Genomic DNA, 21,091 nt, shown 5'->3' with positions numbered 1-21,091 from the left:
TCTCATTTAGAAAAAAAAAACTGTGAGTGCACCCACCAGTGAATTCAAAAGATTGTACTTCAAATCTGCCCTTAAACTGTGGAAATATGAGACAACAAACACAAAGTTGCTCATATTTTCGGGATCTTGTGCTCTGTGAGCGACTCAGATCATTTGGCGTTGCTTCATTATATGTCTTCCACAGGATTTATCACCGAATTCGGAGGAGCTGTTTGACCTGATTCCTGCCGCCGAATTATACCCTCGCACGACACGCCACTATCTAGGATCCAATTCCCACCATCTGTATGTCTGAAGTTTCTGTACAATCCGGTTTACGAGTACGACGTGTACAGGTTCCTTCAAAACCACTTTTCTGAAAACCAGTAATGCTCCTGCGATTCCTCTGGTGGTGCAAGAGAATATGGGCGGTGGTGATCACGTCTTAATCATGATCATGTGGCAAGCTGTACGCTAGTTTGTCCTCCGCTTTCATAAAAAAAAAAAAAAAAAAAAACAAAAACAAATGAATTGAAAACCTCTTTATGTTTTAAAGTCAGTTGATGTTATTTTAAACACTTTAATCATATAGATATATCTTTTAATCTAATAAATACAATTCAAGTACACAAAATATAAATGTCTAGATATAAGCAGTTAGACATATTCAAATATTCTATTATACATTAATTCAAATTCAAAATTGGAAACGATATCACTTATCGAAATTCAAAAACTTTTACCCATTGGAAATAGTAAGCTTTGAAGAGCAGACGCGAGAAACTCAGCGGGCTTCTGTTAATTTTCATTAAGAAATGGTTGCAATATAATATCGAATAAGCTGAGGGTAGTCGCTTCTTACCCAATCTGTGGTATCATTAAAAATAATAATAATTGATTACCCACATAGCCCAGTAGTTAGTGACCCTGCCTACTGAGCTAGAGTTCCGGGGTTCGAATCCCTCGAGGTGCAATCATTTATTTGATGAATATGGATGTTTCTTTCTGAGACATGGATGTTTATAAGTATTTATGTATGTTTAAGTAAGTATATTATATTAAATACATCGTTGTCTTAAACCCGTAGTACAGGCTATGCCTAATTTGTAGTTACATAATAATATTTTATTATGTACTAGCTGACCCGGCAAACGTTGTTTTGCCATATAAAGTATAATTCACGCGATAGTTTTATAAGTAATAAAATATTGCCTATATTATACATCATTTTGTTCTATTGTCAATAGTTTTTGCAGCGCACGCAAAAATGGTTTTTCGATTTTACACCTTGTGTTACAAAATAGCAATTTTATTACGGATCCCTAATTTTGAAAAAAAACAACATAGCCTATAGCCTTCCTCGATAAATGGACTACCCAACACTGAAAGAATCATTCAAATCGGACCAGTAGTACCAGAGATTAGCGCGTTCAAACAATCAAACAAACACTGCAGCTTTATAATATTAGTATAGATTAAGAAAATCATTTATGTTATAGTAACCTTTACCATTCAATCATTCTTATGAATTTCTTAATATTTGTTTTGAACATAGAACATAGTAATGTCCTTCAATCGTGGAAGAAAAAAGTCAAGATTCATTTTAGCGATATTCGACTAGACAATATTTAACGAATATTGATAACACTCAAAGTTCAAAGTGTCCTAATGAAATGCCTTTTACTATTTTAAACCGACACGATCGCCAAGTTTTACTACACGCATATTCTCGTCGCCTTGCAGATCTAGATAGCTGTGCAAAATGATTGCAAGAACAACTGCACTTCGGTTCCAAAAATAAAAGATCGAATACTTTCTTTTTTAATTCATGTATTTGTGTACGCGTTACGCGAAATAATTGTAGTGTGTCTGTGTTTTGATGGTTGAAATGTATTTTATATACGCGTATTGTTTGTTAGCCTTAAGTGATGTGTTTGTATATGGAGATAGAACAATAGGTAAGCATTAGATAATATAGTATTCTCAAATTATTGATATAAGTCGAATAATTTAATAAATTATTTATTTCAATAAAAATATAATAATATTATTTGGAAGGAAAATATATGTTTGGAGCATCTTTATGAACAAAATTGTTTAAAATTTGAAACCCATTATAAATTTGAAAAGTCACGAACTAGCCGTGCTCCGAAGTTCAACCTGTGTATTCCGGAAAATGTCTCAATACGCGAAAATCCGGGATTAAGATTGCTTTGTTACTACTTTTGTAGCTGTGCTTATGGCATTTATTTTCTCTAAATTGATCTCTAAAGAATTCTTTTTGATGTAATTTCTAATATACTAGATACTACTACCGCTTCGGAAACAAATGGCGCTCTGAGAGCGACGAAGCGGCGCAGGAAACTCTCCCAGCATTCTGTTTCTTCTATTACCAAAGAGATATACCCAAAGATATGTATTGAGACGTCTCCTTGGAAAACGGACCTTGGAAAAGACAAGCTGAGAAGCGTAACCTATTGCTAGATAGCCTAAAATATTTCCAGTGAACCTGTTAGACATTTCTGATAATTAATTGATCAAGATAGAGATTTTGTAAGTCTCACACATACGGCCTTACAAATAAACTTGGTATAAAGTTAGTACTGTTAATAAACCAAGAATATGCAAAATGTTCACTATATCGCTGACAACACTGTCAATACAATGATAATTCTGAAGTTTTCCAAATGTCAAGCAGCCTTGCAAATAAACACGGGAAACTTTATACGTCCGAATAGACCAATCATAAGCAAAATGTCTATTTTCAAACATTTTGTACACTTTGTTTGTATAAAAAGGCAGATTATGATACGGTACTACGGTAAATACCTCATGTAACATCAACACGGTTAAAATTACACGCTTTTAATCCTAATGTATTTTCCGGTGCAAAATTTTGGCCTTTATCTGCTACTTCACCAAACTTACTGTATTCGAATATTGTATATAGTAAGTATTATTGATTTCTCATTTATTTACTAGTGGGAGGCTCCTTTGCACAAGATGCCGGCTAGATTATGGATACCACAACAACGCCTATTTCTGCCGTTAAGCAGTAATGTGTAAGCATTACTGTGTTTCGGTCTGAAGGGCGCCATTGCTAGTGAAATTACTGGGCAAATGAGACTTAACATCTTATGTGCCAAGGTGACGAGCGCAGTTGTAGCGCCGCTCAGAATTTTTGGGGTTTTTAAAGAATACTGAGCCGCATTGCATTTTAATGGGCAGTGCGTATCAATTAGCATCAGCAGAATGACCTGCTCGTCTTGCCCCTTATTTTCATTAAAAAAAATAAGAATATAAAAACGCTATATCTACCCTCTAAAATAATAATTGAATCAAATAAGAACTTTTATTTTCCAATAAGAGTTCGAATTTTGTGAGTTAATTCAATTTCAATAATTTGTAATCAGCATTCAGAATTGAAAAGCTTCACTATCAACTACTACATCTAGTTGATAGCCTAGCTGTAAGTTTTTCGAAACTATTAAAAATAGAATTGGAAAACACTGAGTTAATTAGCCAAGGTGTTGCTTCGATTCCTTCAAGGATGTTTACTGACACAGGTGCAATTATTGATGACGCCAGTTTTGTCACGGAAGCTGTTTTTCATCTTGGAATCCAAGCGGCATCGGATGATGAAGAAAATCCATTTGTTGCAAACGTCATAAAAACATCTCCAGGTGATTTAATTGAAGCGGAGAACGCAGTGTGCACTCTCATAGAGGTTTGGAAGAAATTCATAGAAACCTACATTTAATTAAACTACTACTAATTACTGAAGAAACTGGCATCTGATAATTTTTCCGAAAAGATTTTAGTGGTTATCTTAGAGTTGCTGTCAAGTGTTGGAAAAATTGTTTACAATTTTGTTTTACAGAATCCTTTCTAATTTACATTCTGATAAAATTTTACTGATATTGTTTTATCTGTAAGTTTGAAGAATCGATACAGCTGTTTTGTAGGTAGGCCACAAAAATGCAAACCGCATTCAATTCTGTTAAGCCATTTTTAAATTAGAGTGCACAAACGCACACCAATCAATAGACAAAAGTTTTAATTTTTTTTTGTATCGTTATCATAAGTAGGTACTAAATATGTTTTCAGAAAATAATATTTAATATAGGACACACATATTATTCTTTTAAATAATACGAATTCGATTGAAAATGTGCTAAAGGTTCAATAAAACGTTGAAAGTTTTCATCTAAAATCGATTTTAATTGATTTATGTCGCTTCGATTTTGTTGAAAGCCTGTTCAGACGGAACATAAAATCACTCCATTTGAGCAAGTTATTACTAAAATAAATTTTGATCCATAGGATTGCCCGGAACCATAATTTAAATAGTTATAACATGAGCTAGTCCACCAGTTAATTTCAGACTGTAAAGTTTAAACGAAAAAGCGAGACACTAAAAAGAGGCAGGATACATAAATTCACAAGATTTGATTCAGACACATAGATAACGTGGGAGAAAATGAGATAGGAAGCATTATACAGTGTTTTTTTTATCAGGCAATCACAGTTGAAGAAGAGATTCTCTTATGTATGACGAGAGTATACTAAGCTTAATATAGTCTGAAGTCATGCGCATACGTCTTACTACATAGACACCTGGACACCATAAATATGGTAGCTGTGATAGTAATGTCTTTCATAGCGGTTGAAATCATATGTCATCCTAGCAAAATGTACCAGGACTTCATATTCAGTTTAGAGGTTCACGCACAATGCAGGTTTCACTTCTGACGGGTGTACTGTACGCACGTAATTTTTTAAATAAGAAGTGGCAAACGGGCTAGAGGATTAGGTAAAAAACTGACCACCGATAGAAAATGGCCATTTGCAATACAAGGTCAAGAAATGCATTGCCGGTCTTTAAGATTGAAGTTTGCTGCATTGAAGTAGAAATGGAAATATATTTGCTTACCATCCATATTCATATATGGAATTATAGAAGCTTCAGCTGCCTTACCATAACGAAGACACATATACACAAAAGGTATTAAAAGGCATTTATTTTCTCAAAACTGATTCCTTTATAATTCATTTTGATGTCATTTCTAATATACTAGATACTACTACCGCTTCGGAAACAAATGGTGCTCTGAGAGAGACGAATTCTTCTTCTCTCCCAGCATTCTTTCTTTGCGCTTTTTTTAATAAATATATAAAATATTGTACTGTCATTGCTATTGCTATAAAATAATCATAATCTAGTCCCAGGCTGTCCGATCACTTAGATATTCAGCTGTGGAGTAATAAGATTTACGATACAGCCATTTTTTAATAAAACATTTAAATTTATTTATAGATTATGCCTGAACAGTGGCTGGGACTTTAATATATAAGTGTATTCATTTACCCTTAAAGCTATTATGTATTTTATGAAGCCTACTAGAATTAGTTACAAGCAATCCCTTATTTCTAGTGTTATAATAATAAAAATCACTATTAAGAGCAAAAAGGTGACGATTTTTGTGAACGTATATTAAGTTTTCATAAATGTACTGACAATGAAAAGTCATAATATTTATTTCTTTAATTTTTTCTTTGAGAGACTGTCTATAACCAAGTTGATATATAGCACGAACAGCACTCTTTTGGAGAGCAAGCGCTATATCAGCAGCATGACCCTACAGTAAAATACCGTACGTCATAATGCTGTGAAAATTACTGAAGAACACTAATCTAGGGGTCGCAACATTCGTGTACTCTCTCATCTTTCTAACGGCAAACAATAATAACCTTATATTATAATATGAATGTATATTTTTATCATTTTAGAGCAACGTTTTAGGAATTCTCGGACCAAGCAGTGGAGGTACATTAAAGCACGTTCAAGTTACAGCAGACTATCTCGAAATCCCACAAATAATTAGTGAGCCAGTGTCATCGCAGAACAGGGATTGGTCTGCAGTAAATTTATACCCGCATCACATGGCGTTCTCACAGGTTATTTCAGCAAAGTATAATTTATGGCATATTATGTGACGCTTTTTAAAACAATCCTCCATTTGCAGGTTTTCGCAGATATTATAGAAATGAAAGGTTGGAACGAATTCACAATCATATACGAAGGCGCGGAGTTTTTGCCATTTCTGGATAATATTCTAAATATCGAGGACATTGATGCTGATGAGCATATTCTAATCAGTGTGATTCAACTTCCAGATGGAGAAGACTTTAGGTACCCTTTTAGTATCTTTCTATATATATAGTATATATATTTCTATATATAGCAGTTTCCAAAGCTTAAGGCAGTTTAAGGAAAGATAACAAGAAGTGATCATTTGCATTTGTTTAGCTGCATTTGTTCAGCTTGGGCAAAGTACACAACGTGTAGACAGTCGAGGTCCCTACGAAGGGTGTGGACTTTATAGGAACGTTCTGGACTTCTTTCAACTGGATTGAACGATTGAGGAGCTGGATTATTTAGATTAACCAGCCCAACAGTAATTGTACCCACTCAAGGAGGAAAGGAAGTTAAATTATGAGAACGAAGGAAGCTGAATCATCTGTTTGTAACTTTACATAACGGTCTTTCAATTTGTAAATATGGTTTCTTAATATAGCAGAATATAACGGAAATCAAATCTAATGCTTAACCTGCGGGCTGAAACTGAATAAGGAGGTGATCACCTTTTAGAATCTCTACACATAAATAATACTTTTGTTTACAGTTTATTACTAAATGCTAAGAATGTTAACCGGCTGATATCCAAAACGACTAACTAAATTACCACTCGTGTCTTTCGCTAGCACAGCTCGTATTGTAATAGATAACTTCATAATTAATACCTAAGTCACGGTCAAAGTCAAATAAACTTTATTCAATTAGGCTTAAACTAAGCGCTTTTGAATCGACACTACGAATATCACTTTTAAATTACTGAATTTACCATATGTTACTAAAAAGTACAAGAAGCTCAACAGCACTCTTTTTCAATCAAATAGAGTATTTTAGAATGGCTGTAATATACATAACAAATTAATTTGTAAGGTGCTGCTTTCAATATATGAGTCGTGTTTAAATAATATAAATCACTTTATTAAAAGTAATAAATAATTAACCGTATAAATCTAAATTATCGTATATTAGATGCATCAACCTATAGAGGTTGAATTTATTGTTTGTGAATAAGATAGTCGTGATTACTGCCACAATTAGTAATTGCATCCAACAAATTATAATTGTGACTGTGATTTGAATTAGAGGAATCTGCAAAATAAAGTTAAAGATAGTCAGATTGTCATATTAATTTAATCATTCAAACTGTCACCTGAATTTTCTTTCCAGGTCACAGTTAAAAACAATTAAATCATCAGGTTCGGTTAACTACTTAGTTAGCTGTAGTCTTAAAGTTTTGCCATTATTTTTGGAGCAAGCGCAACAGGTTGGAATCATGTCTGATGACCACAGCTACATCATCACCAATCCAGACTTCCAGACGCTTGATATTGATCCGTATAAGCATGGGGGTTCTAATATAACAGGTAAATTAGTATGAGATCCCATTAAATTAATTTAGTCGGCCTTTTTTATTGTAAACAAACGAGCGTACGGGTCACCTGGTGTTAAGTGATCACCACCCATATTCTCTTGCTTACAAGAGCGTTGCCGGGCTTTACGGAAGGTGTACGCCCTGTTTTGAAGGTAACCATGTCATATCGTCCCAGAAACACCGAACAAGGAAGCTCAGTCCACAGCTTTGTTGAAGAAGAAAGCTCCTTGAAAACCGCACTGTAGAGGACCGTCACACATCCAGATGGTGGGGTTGTTATCCTAATTATTGGTTTGTTGTGCCAAGGTGGACTTTGGCCGTAGGAACCAGATGAAACAGCTCTTCGGGACACTCCCCGAGATAAATGCGGTAGAAGACACACAATGCAGCGACGTCTCAACGCGACGCCAAGTAATCCAGTCGTTCACAGAGCACTGAGTCCCTGACCGACTATTTTTAATTTTTTAAAAGTAATAATAAACTGTTTTCAATTAATTCTAATTTAATGTTTACATCGTAAAGCTTAAAGGGTTTTCATTTCTGATGGACAGTCCTACGACTGCGTTTTTATTTTTTATTTTGCCATGGCAAAGAAGTTAAAAAGTTACTACACTAGAAAACTTCCTACGTACGTCCATATTAATTACAAACAATTTTAATTTGGAAAATAATATAGTTATATGTAATTTTGTTGAGCATTGTAATATGTATGTCAGGACCACGGACGAGTAAAAAAAGGACTCCGCGCCGTGATATTAGCAAGTGAAGCACCGTTCATACTTTTATCTGGCATTTATACAGACAGCCGCGGTCTAATAAGTACATACTTTATTGAGTCTTGGAAAAAGTCTATAATCTTTGTCGTTAAATGCATTGTATAACATTATAAGTATTATAAAGAACTTTAATGTCTCCAAAAAGCTCAGTTTTTTTGATGCCACTTAGACTAAACATTATAACGTCAACATAAAAAAAACTTTATAATATGATTTGCCATGAAGGTATATTCTGTAATTTTCACATTTCCAGGATTGGCTATATGATACACCCATTTCTTGAAGTGAAAAATAAAACCAATCAGCAGAGATATACAATACATTTGCCGCCCATTTAAACGGAAACTCAAAATGTCGTGGTTTTTCTTTGTTTCATTTAAAATTAACTTACTAGTTACTGCTGTAGATAAATTATTGTCTAGGTTAAACCATTTTTTGACCCATCTTATACAACTGTTGCATAAAATGCTTTTTAATTTAAAAAAATGTTAAATCTGCTCTTTCTTCATAATAATATTTCTGTTGAAGGTATACGTTTCTTCGATCCTGAACTGGAAGACATAAAGAATTTTGTTACAAGTATCAATGATAAAGTGAAGGAACTATCTGAGAATCAAATTGAAACTGCAATAGACGAAAATGGTCTTTATTTCAATATCGCTTTGGTATATGATGCAATTATTTTATATACATCAGCAATTAAATCAATGGGCTTAAGTGAAGGTGCAAATATTACTTGCGATGATGAAGAGTCCTGGAATTTTGGATCTAGTATTGTTAATCACCTTAGGACTGTAAGTGGCGGTTGTTTCCTTAGAATCACTATAATATATCAGCGTATAGACAGTGAAAGTGGGCGAGGGAGAATAACATCTGTACCGGAGATACAGGAAACAGCGAACACTTCATAATAAATAGGCCAAGAAGAAGCAAAAATTCAAAGCTCACTATTAATAAATAAATTATGATGGAGCGACGAACCAACTTTTACAAATAATATGATGGACGTAAAGTGTACGCTATCCGGCTTGGACTCGAATTTCGTAATCTCAGGATCTTAGATAATAATAATAATAATATTGACACACTTTTTACACAAATTATCTTGCCCCAAATTAGGCATATATAGCCTGTGTTATGGGGTGCAAGACAACGATATATTTAATACAATATACTTACTTAAACATACATAAATACATATAAACATCCATGACTCGGAAACAAACATCCATATTCATTATATAAATGATTGAACCTACCGGGATTCGAACCCGGGACCTCTAGCTTAGTAGTAGGATCGCTAACCACTCGGCTATACAGGTCGTCAATAGATAATTTATACGTCTAGCTGACTGTGGTAGCTGTAAAAACATCAAAAAAAATTGAGGCTGACAGATCCTCCTCCTCTATTTTGAGCAATGCACGTACACACATAGTGTTAACAAATCGCTTGTGTAAGTCGTAGCTCGTCAAGCACACTAAAGTAATACACCTGGCCTGTTTTAATCGGTTGTCTAGAACCAAGAGGCTCTATCTGGACGTATAAGATATTATCTAAGCTCAGGATAAATATAATTCTATTGGCAGCCCATAATTAATGTAACGAGGAAAAGAGTGGCCGTTGAGTTTCTTGTATGTTCTTCTCACTAGCTCTACTTTCCGAACATATGGTAGATTCAGTAATTAAAAATAAATATTTATAGTGACAATTCAAAAGCGCTCAGTTTAAGCTTAATAACTGAATAAAGTTAATTTGACTTTCACTTTGACTTTAAGTATAATCACGTGGTCTCCATCCTCGCCTGTTGGTACACTCTTTTCTGAAGGCTTATAAATATTTTTCTAGCTTACTATTGCCCACTTGTACTATTACTTATTGTATTCTTTACTATGGCTCCCACTTGGATTAGCAATGGTCTCGGCTGCTCTCCAACTAGGTACCGCAGGCGTAGTCGCAAAGTGTGGCAACTAATACCACGCCCAAGTGGACGTACTTGAGGCAGTCTCGAACAAAGTGTAACTTTCACGTGCCACATTTTCTGTTAAACTTTGCCTAAAATAGAAACTAAAATGCTAGGTTGCGTAGTAAAAATAATACTACAAGAAATAAGAAAGACACTGGGATCACATATCATCAGTAAGTATTTTGTATTTTATTAATTTCAGTGTAAAATAACACGAAGCGTACGTTACAAAATTTGAAAGATGCCACGCACACTAGCATCTAATAGTTGCCGTAATAAGAAAGCTGTTGTTCTTAGGTAGTGCGGTATCTAGTTGGAGCGCAGCGGAGACCAATCCTTAATCAATGGGCTCACATTATTTTTACAATTGCAGATGGAGACAGATGGTTTGACTGGCCCTATTAAATTTGACGAAGATGGATTTCGATCTGATTTTGAAATTGACGTTCTCGAGGTTATGTCGCATGGACTGGAAAAGGTGAGCTTATTATAGTTTAAAGTACTGGTGGTAGTGTAAAAAAAAACTAATTGTCGATACAGAAGTGTTTTATAAACCTACTTATTAAAATTGATTAGCGTTACTTTGCGGAAGTCCATACTTATCCAAATGATTTGAGTTTTCTTTAGTGTTAATTCCGCCAATATTTGTCCTTAAACAATTCGACACGTGTTATGCCTCTGACTCGTAGACTTGCAGTCTCGTGCCAGAGTTTGCGAGTCAACATCTCCTGAGGATGCCTCGTGTGGAGGCAAACACGTGTCGAATTGTTTAAGGACAAATATTGGCGGAATTAACACTAAAGAAAACTCAAAACATTTGGTTGATATTATTAGTATTTAAATAAATTTTCTCATATTGAAGTGATAACTTCTAATGGAAGGGTACGTCGCTTCGTAACGTTACGCGTTACTGCGCCTTCCGTTCGCTTCCCTTTAAGTAACCTTTACCACACTAATATCCTTTAAAAATTATTTGAATTTCGTAAAACATCTGTTCTCGACATTTACATAATTATAACTTAAATATATTATTTACTTATTATTATTTTATATCACTTGTAAGATTGGCGCTTGGTCCTTAGAAGATGGCTTTGTTGAAATGAGAAAGATAATACCGGTTGTGGAAGAAGATGCAACTGACTCTATGAAGGGGAAACATTTTATAATATTAACAGCTTTGGTAATGTATATAAATTATTACTTAATGGTAAATTCTTAGATAATTAATAATAAACACGTCGAAAAAATAGCGGCGAATAGAACCAATTTTCTGCAGCGCACGCACACTAAAACAAAGTGACTAATGTGTGACTAGTGTATGTAGCTGTCATACACACTAAAGTAATAGCCCGGCCTGTTGTTATGCCAAGCCTAACTGCAAGAGACTCTATCTAGGCGTATAAATGATCTTAGGATTATGTACGATAGCTACAGATGAAGAATGCTAGCAAAAAGTTTTGACTGAATGACGTAACGTGAACATGTCAGTGTCAATGTGTTTCTATATCGCATTGTTGGAAGCAGTCAAGTGTTTTATGGCAAAGGGGTCCTTGAAAGAGTTGAAGATGAGGACACTATCTAAACTAAACAGCAGCACTATTGTAATATAAGCAACTGTCTAATATCATCGTGATCACCTCCGCCCACATTTATTTGCAACACCAGGAAGTAGTAGCTTTGCCAGCCTTTTAGAAAAGTGATTTTTTTTTAAGGTACCCATGTCGTGTCTGTGGAGGAACGCCACACGTGAAGATAGTGGGCATGATATTCTAGTTTGTGGCGTGTGGTGCGAAGATGAAATTAAGCAGAAGGAATTAGGTCAAACAGCTCTTCGGAACACCTGTGTTAAATGCGGTAGAAGATTTAAAACATCTTTACATTCTTATCCCATTTTGTCTGCTGTGTGCAAACATTATTGTTTTTCGGGTTGAAGGTTTATTGCTTGATGGATTCGGTCAAGAATCCTGATTGGCATTACATTATAATGGGTTCGACGGACAGATGCCCATTGGGGCAGAATGGTGACCACGTACTGGAAAACGCAGTGTTGGAAAGCCTGCCACAAGATGGGCCGGTGACCTGTCCAAGGAATAGGTTGGATGTGGGTAGCACAAGACCGATTGTCATGGAAAATTTTAGTGAAAGCCTTTGATCAACAATGGACATCTTCCGGCTGAAATTATGTAATGGACAGGGCTTATCATTTACCATCAGATGAAAATTTTGCTCGTCTTGTCACTTTTCTCAGATTTTCTTTTACCAGTGGGAGGCTCCTTTGCATAGGACGCCGGGTAGATTATGGGTACCACAACGGCGCTTATTTCTGCCGTGAAGCAGTAATGTGTAAACATTACTGTGTTTCGATCTGAAGTGTGCTGTTGCTAGTGGAATTACTGGGCTTAACATCTTATGTCCCAAGGTAGGTAGATAAGATTTTTGGGTTTTTCAAGAATCCTGAGCGGCACTGCTTTGTAATGGGCATGGCGTATCAATTACCATCACGTCCCTTATTTTCATAATATATATATATACTAGCTGACCCGACAGACGCTGTTCTGTGCATAATAAAAAAATACTGTTTCTTTATGTATTTGTCAATAATCTGTATATATATAAGAGATTTCCACGTATTATATAGATATATTAAAGCTAAAGACTTGAAGGAGTATTCTTTTCACTGAGTAGAGGTCAGCTAAGAACGGGATTTCCAAAATTCCATCCGCAAGAGTTTTTTTTTATTATGAACAGAACAACGTCTGTCGGGTCAGCTAGTATTTCATAACACCAAGAATTATTTTGTAAAATATGTTCCCTGTCAATGACTTTCTATATTGTGTCATTACTCCCTGTTGTTAACTGTAATGTAATTGTTTCACAGCAGAACTGTCAAATCGTGCGTCAATAAATTCTCACATAGAAAATATGTCCATACAAAACAAATATTGAAAATAAAAATAGTTATGGGTCTCAAATCGAAATTAAAACTATCCTATCTCTCACGTAGCACTAAACTGCACTCCATGAAGTAATCGCCATTAAAATCCGTTCATTAGTTTAGGAGGCCATCGCGGACAATCAACATGTCACGTAATTTATATATATTACTAGCTGCCCCGACAGACGTTGTTCTGTAGATAGAAAGAAACAACTGTTTTTTATTTCAAAACATCAAAAATTATTTCGTAAATATGCTCCCTGTTGTTAGAATGAAATTGTTTCACAGCGGAACTGTCAAACCGTGCGTCACTAAATTCTCTCATAGAAAATATGTCCATACAAAACAAATATTGAAAATAAAAATATTTATGGGTCCCAAATCGAAATAAAAACTACCCTATCTCTCAAGTTGGACCAAACTGCACTCCATGAAGAAATCACCATTAAAATACGTTCATTAGTTTAAGAGTCCATTGAGGACAAACATTGTGACACGAGATTTATATATATTAAGATAGCTGACCCAGTAAACGTTGTATTGCCGATATTGTAATCGCGATACAAAAGTAACTGTTGATCGTAGATGGGTGAAAATTTGAAGCTGTATGTACTTTTTAATGCTGACTCATAATCAAACAAATTAAAAAAATGTAAAAAAAAATAAAAAAAAATAAATTCGTGTGGACCACCCTTAACATTTAGGGGGATGAAAAATAGATGTTGTCCGATTCTCAGACCTACCCAATATGCACTCAAAATTTCATGAGAATCAGTCAAGCCGTTTCCGAGGAGTTCGGTCCCGCACACCGTGTCACGAGAATTATATATATAAAGATAACATACCAACCTTACTTTTTTTACTCTGCTAAATAATTTTCGATGTATTTGTCTGAAATTGTAATATTAAAATGCTAACGATACGAAATTATATCCACAGAGTGCTCCATATGGCATGCTTAAAGAATCATCCAAAAAATTGGAAGGTAATGACCGTTATGAAGGCTTTGGGATTGAAATTATTGAAGAATTAGCTAAAATGAACGAGTTTAACTACACATTTGAAATACAAGAAGATGGTGTCTACGGTTCATTAGATAGTAAAACACAAAAATGGAATGGAATGATGGAGAAGATTATTGATGGTGTAAATATTGTATTATATTTATTAATTTAAGTAAAAGTGCACCTTAAACTGATATTTTGACGGTATGATTAGATGTCCTTTAAATAATTAGATTATTTTTATAAAAGAAACAGTTTTATATGCTGTTAAAGCAACCAGAGATTGTGACACCTTCTGGAGACATTATCCGTACTAATATTATAAAATGGTATTTTTTATGAGGTTGTAGTGGATAATCTCTGGATTAAACCGATTTTGGAAATTCTGTTACCAATAGGAAGCCCGATAATCCATATTTTATATTAAAAAAAAAGCCCGCTGAGTGTCTTGCGCCCATTCTTCTCAGGTCTGAGGCAGTCTCTTTTGAATGGGTGGTAGATTTTGACATTCAATAAGTGATTTTAAATCCTATTTTGGATAAAAATATTTGAATTTGAATTTGAATTTGTATCATAATAAAATCGTAAAATCGTAAAATGAAAAGCCTTTTCGTGGTAGTCGGATTTAAAAACTAAGTCAGAGAAAAAACGTTGTTAAAAAGAGTACCGGACCAAACATTTGCTAAAACTGTTTTCTGTATAGGGCCTGACTAGAACCAGTTATAAGGTATAATAATAAATGGAACTCCCACCTGGTTCCTTGTAAAAGGCTACTACGGGAGTATTTCTTTAGAGCGCTAGTGTATATTAATCTATGCATGAATAGACTTGTTGGTCAATATAGTGGCGTGCCATAGACTAGCTACGCGTCAAATATGTCAATCTATAATTAAGTGTGACAACAGGACTTGATACATCGAAATACATAATTTTGCAAAAACGACGTATCGCCAAAAAACCTGGCAGTTGTAGAAGATAGAAGTGAAAACTTAGAACTATTACCCCCTTATTCATAATAGTCTGCTAACTGAAAGCATTGCTAATTCTCACTCTGACTTCTTCTATTGACCTAAGTCAGAATGAGAAAAATCACTCCTAAGCGGCTGTTTAAAGTTAGCGGACAATGGTCCGCTTCATAATGATGAATAAGGGGGTTAGTATTAAAATTTCATAATGTTTAAAACTTATTTTCAATAATATATTAATCAAACAAAAGCACTATTTCAACAATGCAGAGTATATATACATTAAATTTTACACTTATAAAACACAGCATTAATGTTGCACAATACGTCACCTGTATAGCTACAGATATACTGCTATAAGCATTTCGGTAAAGCGAAGTTACGAGATTTCACCCATCTAAAAAGTGTCTAACTATAATAGGTATATATATTTTTTAAATTAATTATTCTTCACGAACACCAGTTATAAGCATGTCGGTGACGCGAACCCACAAATTTTTGCCGTGGGGAAGTAAAGTGTATGCATTATTGTGTTTTGAAGGGCGCCGTAGCTAGTGAAATGACTGGGAAAATGAGACTTAACGTTTCATGTCTCAAGGTGTCGAGCGCACTTGTAGTGCCATCAGCTGAACGTCCTGCTCGTATTGTCCAAAACTATCTTAAAATTTTTTATCGTATTGTATAATTTAATTTGTGATGTTTTAATTTTTATTAAGTAATAGTCTGTAAGTATATACTTATCTGTTTTATCATTTATAAGGGTGGTATGCCTGAAATAATGAAAGACGAAGGTTTTCAACCAGTGTGTGTTGCCAGTGATGACTTACGGTACGCAGACGTGATCGTTAACTATGGGCCTGATGAGAAAGCTCAAGGTTGCACAGAGGCCAATGAAGAGGGCTTTGCTCGGAGTTTCCCTGCGAGATCGAATTAGAAATGAGGAGATCCGTAGGAGAATCAAAATCAACCACATCAAATGATTGCGAAACTGAAGTGGCAGTCGGTCGGGCACATAGTTCGATGGACCGATGGCCGGTGGGGCAGTAAATTCCTCGAATGACGACCACGTGCCGGAAGACGCAGTATTGATTGGCACAAGATGGACCGATAATCAGGTCAAGATAATGGATGATGGCAGCGCAGGACCGATCGTCGTTGAGATCTTTGGGGGAGGCCTGTGTCCAGTAGTGCAAGTCATCCGGCTGATGATGATGCCTGAAATAAATGATTTTATTGTTATTATTAGCTAACGTAAATAAGTCATTGACAAATCAATACAGCTGCTGTCGGGTATATTCTAAGTCTTTGGTTCTGTCTATTGCACCTTCGTCGTTTATTTTGATATTATATACCCACTGACCTCTACTACATACCACTGGACTGGCGGCTCTCAAAGTACGTTTGGAGCTGATGGCCATGAAGCGAGGGTCTGCTGTACTAAAACTAGTGATGACAACCTCAGCAAACATCGATAGTTGGTGGGAAACTATTTACAAAAATAATTGTGTACTTTTTTTTTACGTTGAATCTTGAAGTATAAATAACACGGAAAACGAACGAAATTAATTCAAAATGCAAAAATACTTCAGAGTATTGTACAATCCTTCGCAGCCATTTGTTTTAAATGTCAAAATTTGTTCAAATAGACACAAAAAATTTGCTGTCAAACATAATATGGAAAAGCCTGTCCAGTGGTATTTATACAGGTCAGTGTATATACCACTTAATGTATCATATATATATATATATATATAATCTGTTTTCAGAGAGCTGATTTTGCGATAACTGACTTAACGATTACGTCCGCTCGTCAAAAAGCAGTTGATTTCACAAGTCCGTTTATGAATTTGGGGATAACCATTTTATATAAAAAGCCCACTAAACAGCCGCCAGACCTCTTTTCTTTTATATCGCCATTTTCCTACCAGGTAATAGCAGTTACAAATATTTAACCATATAGGTACGCTGCATTGGAATAAATATTTTAAATTTTTTAAGGGTGAAGATGAGTAGCAACTGCTGTAATACCAGATTCACTAGTACATATTGATAGTAAAGCAAATCGATTTTAATAAGTAATATGCGTAACAAAATCAGTTTTAAACATTTAAAAATATTAAAATGTGTGATCTATACATATAAAACAACTGTAACAAAATAAAAGCTGCAGTTTGAACATTTTTTTAGGATTTTAAAGTGTATTTGTTTCAAGTCAACACCCAAAAACTACTGAAAAAATTTAATTATTTTAACAACAAGTCGGGACAATATATAGGCTACATATTGTCACACTAGATACAGACATAGAAATTTTTTGCTTATAGCTATAAAAAACTACACTCACAATCACGCTCTAAAAATTCTGCCTACGCGTCTGTTAGGCAGAGTTTTCGTTCAGTTGTGTTTCGACCGCGCTTTGTTTACAAGGCCACGCAATTACAAAGTGTTCAGTGAAAGACTGTCAAAATAATATAGCATATCCAGCGTTAAAAAGGATGTAGTGTCGTATTTCAAGTAAGCGCCCCTTTAAATTAACAAAATTGTGTAACTTACTTGAAGTATTTAATAATTTTGCTAAATAATCACATTTCAATTGCTAAAACAAAATGTTCTTGACTTATGTTCGCGTCCGAGCTTCTAATGAGTACAATATACAATGCTTTTTAACATTACTACCACGAAATTAGGCGTTAATTTGAATTAATGTTTTAATGATATATGTATAAGTTAAATGTGATTGTATGTACAACGCCGCTCGCACATTTTTAGACGACATTTAAATCGGCGTCTAGTTTTGTAGTGTTCGTCAATTATTATTATTATTATTTGTTTTGTTATTTGCTTATTACGTCCATGCAGATGACGTCACAGACAGCCTGTACTATATAATTTATAAGTAATACGAAGTGTTTAACGTTAAATTCCATTTTAGGTATGGGGCTGGTTGGCCGGAGCATATGTCGGAGTATCAGTCCTTCTCTTCATATTAGGAAGATTAGCTCCAGAAGAATGGCAAAACCCGTACCCATGCATTGCAGAACCTGAAACATTAGATAATCAGTTTACTTTGGCGAATTCGTTCTGGTTTACATTAGGAAGTGTTCTGACGCAAGGATCAGAAATTGCCCCAATGTAAGTAAATTGTCCTTTATAAAGCATTTTCAATTATTGCGATAGATGTCTCTCAGCATCTTTTTCTGCATATCTTATTGACCATTTAGAACTATCATGTTTGATCAGTGATTGATCTAATGCGGTGTCCCTTCAAACTACTACCATCGCTATATTTCTAAATAACACAAACTTTTTAACTAAGAAAAACGTACGATAAACTCAAATATATTTATCATAGTAATAAATATGATTACGTGTTTAAATAACAAGCGAGTACTCAATAATAAAATTAATAAAACCACTTAAAATATCAATTTGTTATATATTTTTCACCGCTATTCGACAACATTTCCCTCACTACCTCACCTACTATCGGAATACTGGGTCTCGAAAACTCGAGCGGTTGCAATTCGGCGGTCAACTGGAAGGCAAATCTACATTGGCTTCGAAGAATCTAGAAGAAGAATAAGTAGTAAGCACGGCAATTCTTCAAGCCGGCCCACATTCTAGAGCTCTTCATAGCGCAGTTTCGACCACCTAGGGTGTATGTGTGGCACACCTGAGTATCAGCTTGAACAATTTCATCGTATGCAACGCGAAGTTGCTCGAATTGTCGAGGATCTATTGATCTGTGAACTGCTAGATCAATTGGCATTACGTAGAGGTTTCACTTCTTTGTGTGTTTTCTTTCTTGCCTTTATCATGGGAAGTATTCTGAAGAACTATTTGACCTGATTTCTGCAGCTGAATTCCACATTCGCATGAAACATCACAAACAAGGATATCATTACCACCATTACATGTCTGGTGGTCCTCTATAGTGCGCTTTTAAAGAACTTTCTTCGACATATAACAAAACTATGGAATAAACTTCCTTGTGCGGCGTTTCCAGGACGATGCGACATGAGTACTTTAAAATAAGCCCATATACTTTTCTAAAAGGCTGGCTACGCGCCAGTGATACTTCTGGTGTTGCTGGAGAATGAGGGCGTCGATTCCCCTACATAGAGGTGTTAAGGTTTCAACTTTTTGCCAAGTACAACCAAACTATATGATGTAATACGTTATGGCAATATTTAATTAAAACTCATATTTCTAAAAGGCTCCTTCCTTATACGTGGCACTGATCACATAACATCAGGGATCTATACGCTAGTTAATCATATTCATCTTAAAAAAAAATGGAAAAAAATGAAGATATTATCAAATTTTCAGCGCTGTATCAACTCGTATGGCTGGTAGTATGTGGTGGTTCTTCACATTGATCATGGTCTCATCGTATACTGCCAATTTAGCTGCTTTCCTTACCGTGGAGTCAAAGTTTTACGCAATCAAGAGTGTAAGTGACTTGGCGAATAATCCATATGATATTACATATGGAGCTAAGAAAGGCGGCGCAACATTTGGATTTTTTAAGGTATGACTTTATTTTCGTCATATACATTAAATTATTTGATTGGATTGACGATAATAGGAATTATTCAAACAAAACAAATCTTATAATTATATTTACATTACTATACTTAAATTAAAATAAAACAATGACTACGGGGAAGTGTACCAAAAATACTGGCAGCATTTCTGCATTGGATAGCAAGGCTGATCCGTTGACCGAAATAGCTGCCAGCGCTTGGGTTACTAGTAGCCCTATTGAGGCGCGTAGATAGTATTTTGTACATTCTCTGCGCCTCTGGGCCCCACAGGCCAAGTGTCTCGACACCAAACGGCACAAAGATGACTCTTATTTTTATGACAATTTACTCATCACTAAGATAACGACCGATAAAAACTGAACACAAAAGGTTAAGCGAAGTAAAATCAATATTATAATGCAACTTAATGTTTCTCCTCATAAATGTAAAAAATGCATATCGAAATAAAACAGTGGTGTGTTTCATATCTGGTGCAGATGCCAAATCTTATTTAATTTAAATGTTTCCCTTGACTTTCATTGTCACATCTATAATTTCTGTTTATCAAATTAAATTTACCTACGCATAGCGAAACTCTCTAAAAAAAGAACGATTCACTCGACTGTATGAAACGTGCAGTCAATGATAGATTGACAGATGCCGGCTATAATCTCCTAAAAAACGGAGTTAGCCGAAATCCACTAAGTTTTATGCAACTGTTTGCTTTCAAAATTAGCCGGATTATACTTCGTGGCCAATCACCATACTGTTATTACTACTATTTCAAACTAACTATCACTGCACGTTTCATACTAAACTAAATATCAAATTTTACTCAGGCAGCCCCGCCTCTTATTACGTAGTATTTACATCCTCTTTGCAACCGACTGCAAAAACGTGAGGAGGTTCTTAATTTGACTGTATTTTTGACCGCTAATTATGTGCACCGATCGGATTTTTTAGTAAAATTGTACAATAATTTAAAAGTGTTAAAAAAATATATATATACCGAATTCAAACATATTATGTTACTAAAAACACATGAAAAGGTAACCAAATGGTTAAAATTATATTTTTCTACAAAATTTTAAAGTTGGTAGTAATTACTAATCAATACTTCAAACCAATATATTTCGTTCCAACAATAAGTTGAAGGATTTTCTTTCTTATTAAGATTATTCTTTTTGATATGATTATATTACCTAGTCGCCATAAATACTAAAACAAAGAAGAAAAAATTGTATTGAAACTAACATTTATTGCTTTTACAGTGTGTTAGTTTAATAGAATAGAATAGAAACACTTTATTAACAGTAAAACACACACCTTCAATTTACAGTAAAAATCTTAAAGAAATAAAAAATTAAATTAAGTGTTACAAAAATTATTAAAATATAAACAAAAACAAAATATTAAATAACTGTGTGGCGCGTG

General features: G+C 34.7%; 1 protein-coding gene across 3 annotated transcripts in view; it reads left to right on the top strand.

Moving 5' to 3' along the window:
- Positions 1 to 1,749: 1,749 nt before the first annotated feature.
- LOC126975297 (glutamate receptor ionotropic, kainate 2-like) overlaps positions 1,750 to 21,091 on the top strand; it is a 28,765-nt gene continuing 9,423 nt past the window's right edge. The window contains exons 1-12 of one of the 3 annotated variants that reach the window (XM_050823111.1): positions 1,750 to 1,937; positions 3,546 to 3,662; positions 5,783 to 5,937; positions 6,006 to 6,172; positions 7,283 to 7,479; positions 8,792 to 9,057; positions 10,601 to 10,705; positions 11,291 to 11,407; positions 14,102 to 14,308; positions 16,898 to 17,059; positions 18,064 to 18,263; positions 19,461 to 19,662. In XM_050823111.1, the coding sequence (XP_050679068.1) occupies positions 1,859 to 1,937; positions 3,546 to 3,662; positions 5,783 to 5,937; positions 6,006 to 6,172; positions 7,283 to 7,479; positions 8,792 to 9,057; positions 10,601 to 10,705; positions 11,291 to 11,407; positions 14,102 to 14,308; positions 16,898 to 17,059; positions 18,064 to 18,263; positions 19,461 to 19,662 (1,974 nt within the window). In that variant the 5' untranslated portion in view covers positions 1,750 to 1,858. Of the gene's footprint in view, positions 1,938 to 3,545; positions 3,707 to 5,769; positions 5,938 to 6,005; positions 6,173 to 7,282; positions 7,480 to 8,791; positions 9,058 to 10,600; positions 10,706 to 11,290; positions 11,408 to 14,101; positions 14,309 to 16,897; positions 17,060 to 18,063; positions 18,264 to 19,460; positions 19,663 to 21,091 lie in introns of all 3 variants that reach the window. The other 2 variants (XM_050823112.1, XM_050823110.1) reach the window with 2 other exon arrangements.

Source organism: Leptidea sinapis, chromosome 35 (assembly GCF_905404315.1).
Source record: "Leptidea sinapis chromosome 35, ilLepSina1.1, whole genome shotgun sequence".
Classification (NCBI taxonomy): Eukaryota; Metazoa; Arthropoda; class Insecta; order Lepidoptera; family Pieridae; genus Leptidea; species Leptidea sinapis.
Note: the sequence above shows the minus strand (reverse complement) of the source record. Positions and strands in the feature narration are given on the sequence as shown.